The following is a 7,064-nucleotide window of genomic DNA, read 5'->3' on the forward strand; positions in this document are numbered from 1 at the left end:
TGTATATTAATTGGTTTGCACAAAAGTTATAGTGTCTACAAAAAAGGGGATATATTTATAGCATCTTTATTATTATTATTTTTTTACTATCAATGGCAGAAATCTGCAATTTTTAGTGGGACTGCGACATTGCGCCACTTTTAAAACTTTTTGGACCATTGATATTTGTACAGAGATCAAACCTAAAAATAGCCACTGATTACTATATAAATGTCACTGGCAGGGAAGAGGTTAACACAGGGGGGGTGATCAAGGGGTTAAATGTGTTCCCTAGGGAGTGTTTCTAACTGTGGGGGGAGGGGACTGCCTGAAGGAGGAGACTAATCGCTGTTCCTAATCAGTAGGAACAGCAGATCTGTCTCTCCTCCCCTGACAGGAGGGAGATCTGTTTGTTTAAATTGAAAGATCTCCATTCTGTCTCTGTCAGGAGTGACCGCAGGATGGCCAGCATTGGCTCCGGTGTAATGCCGCAGGCGTGTGCACGCCCTCTAGAGCTTTTAAAGTGGTTGGCGTACCATGACGTAGATTCGCCCAGGAGAACCAACCTGCTGCAGTATAACTGCGGTGGATGGTCATTAAGTGTTTAAGCTATTAGTTCACCAAGGGTTTACTAACCAACCTGTATGGATGTATAGTATAATCTATCTACATCTATCTATCTATCTATCTATCTATCTATCTATCTATCTATCTATCTATCTATCTATCTATCTATCTATCTATCTATATCTATCTATCTATCTATCTATCTATCTATCTATCTATCTATCTATCTATCTATCTATCTATCTGTCAAGAGATTGATGTAGATAGAGAGAGAAAGAGAGAAAGAGAGAGAGACGGATAGATACATACTGTACATAAATAAATACACACACATGTATACACATACAGTGGGGCAAAAACGTTTTCTGTAAGTCTTCACAAGGTTGTCACACACTGTTGCTGGTATGTTGGCCCATTCCTCCATGCAGATCTCCTCTAGAGCAGTGATGTTTTGGGGCTGTCGCTGGGCAACATGGACTTTCAACTCCCTCCAAAGGTTTTCTATAGAGTTGAGCGGACAACTGGATGTTCGGGTTCGGCCGAACTTCGCAAAAAAGTTTGAGTTCGGCACCCGAACTTGACCCCGAAACCGAACCCCATTGAAGTTAATGGGGAACAGAACTTTTGAGGACTAAAATGGCTCTAAAAAAAGTAATGGAAAGGGCTAGAGGGCTGCAAATGGCAGCATCATGTTGTTAAGAGTGCTCTGCAAACAAATGTGGATAGGGAAATAACTTAAAATAACATAAAATACATAAAAATAAAAAATAATATGCTGGAGGCCCCCTTCTCAGAAGAAGAGGTTCAGGAAGTCATTAAGAACCTCAAACCAGGTTCTGCTCCAGGCCCCGATGGTCTCCCTAACCCCTATTACAAGACATTTACCACCACCCTGACTCCAAATTTGACAAAAAATTTTAACGCAAAGACACAGGATCCCCACTTGATCCTCACCTAAAAACACTTTCTGTGATCAGCGAGTCCATGAGACGGCCCCTTACCACGTGAACAGCTGTTAGCCAATGACAGCTGATTGGGTGATGTAAACAGAAGCTGGTAATCTGCTTTTTTTCCCCCTCACACTAACAGCGTGAGGAGAAATTACCGGCTTGTGTAAACAGGACATCAGTACCGCACATGGAGAGCCACTGCCACCTCAACAGTGCACACCAGTGCCACCTACCAGTGCCCATAAATACTGCTGCAACAGTGCCCATCAGTGCCCACCTGTGCCACCTATTAGTGCCCACTCCCAATCAGTGCCTCATCATCAGTGCCACCTATCAGTGTTGCCTATCAGTGTCACCTACCAGTTCATATCAGTGCCCATCAGTGCCACCTATCAGTGCCCATCAGTGCCACCCATCAGTGCAACCTCATCAGTGCCTCCTGATCAGTGCCCACAAGTGCCACCTATCAGTGCTGCCTTATCAGTGCCTATCAATGCAGTCTATAAGTGCTTATCAGTGCAGCCTCATCCGCTCACATCAATAAGAAAAATTATCTGTTTGCAAAATTGTATAACAAACTATGAAAACATTTTTTTTTCTGCAAAACGTTCAGCCTTTTTTTGTTTATTTGGCAAAAAATAAATAAAACCCCCAGTAGTGATTAAATACCACCAAAAGAAAGCTCTATTTGTGTGAAAAAAAGTATAAAAATTTTATTTGGGTACAGTGTTGCATGACCACACAATTGTCATTCAAAGAGTGACAGCACTGAAAGCTGAAAATTGGTCTGGGCAGGAATGAGGTTTAAGTGTCCAGTGAGCACCGATTGAAGCTTAAAGGGATTGTAAAGTGATTTTTTTTTTTTTTTAAATAACAAACATGTCATACTTACCTCCACTGTGCAGCTCGTTTTGCACAGAGTGGCCCCGAACCTGCTCTTCTGGGGTCCCTCGGCGGCTGTCTCAGCTTCCTCCTGCAGGTGCTTCTCACGTTCATGCGAGCTCCCTCACATGGTGAGAAGCATCTGCGGGTGCGCTCCCGTGATACAGCCGGCGGCTATAGCCGCTCGCTGTATCACACGGCCCCGCCCCCCGACGCTCCACATCAGTGGATGTGATTGACAGCAGCGCGAGCCAATGGCTGCGCTGCTTTCCATCCATCCACTCCAGCCAATCAGCGGCCAGGCTGAACGGTGGAAAGGACGTCGGGGGACGAGCGCGGGACTTTCGAGGGGTGAGGTAAGTAAAACGGGGGGGCTGGGGGCGCCGGGACTGTCAGATGTTTTTTCACCTTAATGCATAGAATGCATTAAGGTGAAAAAACATTTACCTTTACAACCCCTTTAAATGTTTAGTTACTTAATGAAGTGATGAAGTGGACTTATTTTTATGAAATGTATTCTATATTTGAGAGTACTTGACATTTTATGTTGAACATATGCTCAGATAATCACTGTATTGACCGTATAAGAGTTTGATGTGATTACTTGCATTTATAGTCCTGTACTGTGGTGATTGATCTTAGCATTCATCATATAGTAACATTGTGTTAATGACCTATTTATGTGAGTTTTTTTTCCTTTATAACAGGGGAGATGAAGGGCAGCTTTGCTTTTGAATAGTACTTTTTGTCACTATGGTCTGTTATGAACGTTGTTTCATATGGACAATAAAAAAGATAAGCGATGAATTCACTAGCCATTATTTTTTATATAATTATGGAACGCATCGTTTTTTTATTAACTGTATGTCTGTAGTAAACAGGTTGATTTTTTTTTTTCTTTCTAGTTTGCATATTATACTATTTCAGAACACTTAAGAATTATGCCGCGTACATACGACCGGACTTTTTGACAGCAAAGGTCCGATGGAACGAGTCCGTCAGACAATTCGATCGTGTGTGGGCTCCATCGGACCTTTGCTTGCCAAAAATCAAGCAGACTTTAGAAATAGAACATGTTTTAAATGTTTCCACCGGAACTCCGCCGGACCGAGAAATCCGTTCGTGTGTATGCTAGTCCGATGGACAAAAACCGACGCTAGGGCAGCTATTGGCTACTGGCTATGAACTTCCTTATTCTAGTCCGGTCGTACGTCATCACATTCGAATCCGTCGGACTTTGGTGTGATTGTGTGTGGCCAAGTCCGTTCATTTGGAAAGTCCGTCAGAACTCTGCCGAAAGTCCGTCGGAAAGACCGTCGGACCTAGCCCATCGAAAAGTCCGGTCGTGTGTACGCGGCATTAGGGGTTACATTTTTTTGGCTATTTTTTTTTGTAGATATTCATTCATGCTAATAAGAATCTGGCTTGTTTTACCTAGAAATAAAATGTAAGATCACATTTGCTATTTCTTTTGGAGCATTTTTACAATTTCCTTTGCGGGTCATAGCAATATGAAACAGCCATGTGAAACTGGCTCACGTGTCTTCAATAACAGTACATTTTGAGTTCACAATTGGAGTCCACTTTGTTGGAGAATTTCTGTATATATATATATAATTTTGTGGATTGAAATAAAGTTAAGTTATCCTGTGAGTTTTAGAAAAATAAAAAAAAGGTCAATTTTAAAATATTTAAGAAATTACCTCTTGATAATTTTCTTGTAATAAAAATAATAAAAAATAATTCCATGGGGAATCAGACAATATTTTTTCTCTCTGGACTGTCTGGCCTTCCATCTCTTCAGCTTCCTCTCTTTCTTTTTTTCCTTCTCATCTACCTTCTGACATTCATTTGGAATTTACTGATCATCTTCATCATAGTCACCGACCCTCACCTCCACGTTCCTATGTATTTTTTCCTCGGGAACCTGGCCAGTTTGGACCTTTGTTTCTCCTCAGTCACCGTCCCGCGAATGCTATTTGACCTTTACACTAAGAAAAGAACGATGACCACGGCGGCTTGTATAACCCAAGTCTTTTTCTTCATGTTCCTTGCTGTCTCTGAGGTTTTCCTGTTGTCCGTCATGTCCTTTGATCGATATACTGCTGTTTGCCAGCCATTGCATTATGTACAGATCATGCGCTGGAAAGTGTGTGTGCAATTGGTCTCTAGTGTGTGGTGTGTTGGTTTAATGAACTCTTTAGTTCACACATTTTATGCCTCTAAATTAACATATTGTCAATCAGATATTATAGATAGCTACTTCTGTGACCTTCCCCAGTTGCTTCAGATATCTTGCAGTGACATCTACATCAACATGCTGCTCATGCTTCTCTTGAGTGGCTTCCTTGGAGTTCTGTCTCTAATACTGACCTTCCTGCCTTATGTCTTTATATTAAAAATAGTCTTGAAAATGCAAATTAAGGGTAAAACAAGTAAAGTTTTCTCTACATGTACTTCTCATTTGGCTGTGGTTTTCATATTTTATTGCTCTGGGATGCTTAATTATTTTTGGCCAAGTGCTACTCATCATTTTCCTGGTGCCAAAGTGGTGTCTATCTTTTATACAGTGATCGTTCCTCTCCTCAATCCTCTAATTTATAGTCTGAGGAACCAGGATTTCAGAACAGCATTAGAAGGTGTTTTAAAGAGGAAGTAAACCCTGATGAGTTTACTTCCTCTTTCATTCCCTGCAAAGGTAAAGCATAATGGACTACTATGCATCGCATCGCATAGTAGTCCATTATGTGTCACTTACCTGACACAGGAGCCAGCGAAGCCCCCGCTGTCCCCTGTAGTCTGGCGCATCCGTCCTCTCGGTGGGGTCTCGCCGCTCCGCCGCTGTCATTCAGTGAAGCCGCGATGACGTCACTCCCGCGCATGTGCACGGGAGCCGCCACGCGTGGCATATTACCGTTGACGGGTGCCGCGCTCAGTGCGCCTGCGCGCCACTGTCTACGGCGCATGCCTGTCTATTTCGGCAAATATCTCCTAAACCGTGTAGGTTAAGGAGATATTTCTTGGACCTACAGGTAAGCCTTAATCTAGGCTTACCTGTAGGTCAAAGTGTGTTGTAAGGGTTTACTTTAAGATTATCTCCAATGCAAAACAGATGCACAGTGAACTAAATCCTCTTTTCTAGATACTAGAAAGATACAGTTTAATGTTAAGTGGAACGCTCTTCACTCTACAGAAAACTTGTCCTTTGCCTAAAGAAAGTAAATCAACCAGAGAAGAAAAGATTAGGATCAAACTCATAAAATGAACCTAAAACTAAACATAATATGCAACATAAACATAATATGCAATGTGACAATGCACACAATATTTGGTGTCCAATATAATCCCAAACCAATCTGTCCAAATGTAAAAAATTCTTCTGGCTAATGAAGCTTCCCCTGCTAGTGAGGGGTGATGGGGGGTTGGTCCCTTCCCTTTGATTTCAGGGCAGTGTCCTGCTCAGGTGGGCCTGAGAGTGGGGTGTTCCTTCTCCTGTCCCCCCCCACCTCGCCGCCCGTCGGGCTGGCGGACCCATTTGCTAGCATACTCACGAACGTATTGTCCGCTGAAACCCAAGTCCGGCGGAAAGATTGGAGTGCAAAACTACTTTCTAAGTCCGCCGGACTTTACGCTGGAAAAGACCGCTGAAGCCCACACACAATCGAATTGTCCGCTGAAATGCGTTTCGGCAGACTAAGTACGCCGGACAATTCGCTCGTGTGTACGCGGCATTAGCATGACTGATACTAAAGATTGCACTTAACTTAATAATGTGAAATCCCGTGTTCTAAGATTGTGGTCTCCTCACTGTTCATCTTGTTAGACTGGGAAGCCCAATATGCATGTCATTTGATGTTGTGTATTTGAATACCTATTGTCAGATCCTTTGTAAGGTATGTGTTGTGTTTGTACTGTCTAATTTGTCAATAAATAAAAAAACTTCTCCTTTAAAAAAAAATAAAAAATTAAAGATTTCTGATAACTGTGTTCACAAACTTTCCAAAATTGTCAGAAGGGGTCATTTTCTAAAAGAACATAGGTTGTTCACTTTGCATTGGAAATGTCCCTCAGCTTAGTGAACCCAGTAAACCTTCACTTTGAAAATAATATCCTTGTGAGCAAGCCAGGAGTGGTGAGACTTGTCAAGAAAGGTTGGTTCTTGGGTGGAGACATTGCTGTGTGTAATCAATTCATTGACTGATTAAAACATACACATATGCCCTGTACACACGGTCAGACTTTCTGATGGAAAATGTGCGATCGGACTGTTGTCGGAAATTCCGATCGTGTGTGAGCTCCACCGGACTTTTTCCATCGGAAATTTCCAACACACAAAGTTTGAGATCTGGATCTAAAATTTTCCGACAACAAAATAAGATTGTTTAAATTCTGATTGTGTGTATACAATTCTGACGCACAAAGTGCCACGCAAGTTCAGAATAAATTACGAGACAAAAGCTATTGGCTACTGGTCTCTTTATAGTCCTGCCGCAGGGCTCAGGTCCTGCGGGAACGCATGGGAACGGAGTTCCTGTACTTTTCCCACAACAGGAACTCAGTTCCCGTTAGCAGCCGTGTCCTGCAAGACTTTGAAGTATGCGAGCTGTGTGGCAGGTGCTACACCAGCAGCTGCCGACACAGCTCACTATAGTAAGTGCCCCACACCTGACCATTCAGGCATTGCCA

At 42.5% G+C, this 7,064-nt stretch overlaps 1 protein-coding gene across 1 annotated transcript; it reads left to right on the forward strand.

Annotated features, from left to right (window-relative positions):
* Window positions 1-4,034: 4,034 nt before the first annotated feature.
* On the forward strand, window positions 4,035-5,156 carry LOC143925365 (olfactory receptor 8G17-like). Its single transcript, XM_077449933.1, has one exon. The coding sequence runs from the start codon at window positions 4,126-4,128 to the stop codon at window positions 5,035-5,037; it is 912 nt and encodes a 303-aa protein (XP_077306059.1). The 5' UTR covers window positions 4,035-4,125; the 3' UTR covers window positions 5,038-5,156.
* Window positions 5,157-7,064: the final 1,908 nt, after the last annotated feature.

The sequence above is a fragment of the Lithobates pipiens genome, unplaced genomic scaffold (genome assembly GCF_037356315.1).
Source record: "Lithobates pipiens isolate NorthernLeopardFrog02 unplaced genomic scaffold, aLitPip1_a1.2 Scaffold_22, whole genome shotgun sequence".
Classification (NCBI taxonomy): domain Eukaryota; kingdom Metazoa; phylum Chordata; class Amphibia; order Anura; family Ranidae; genus Lithobates; species Lithobates pipiens.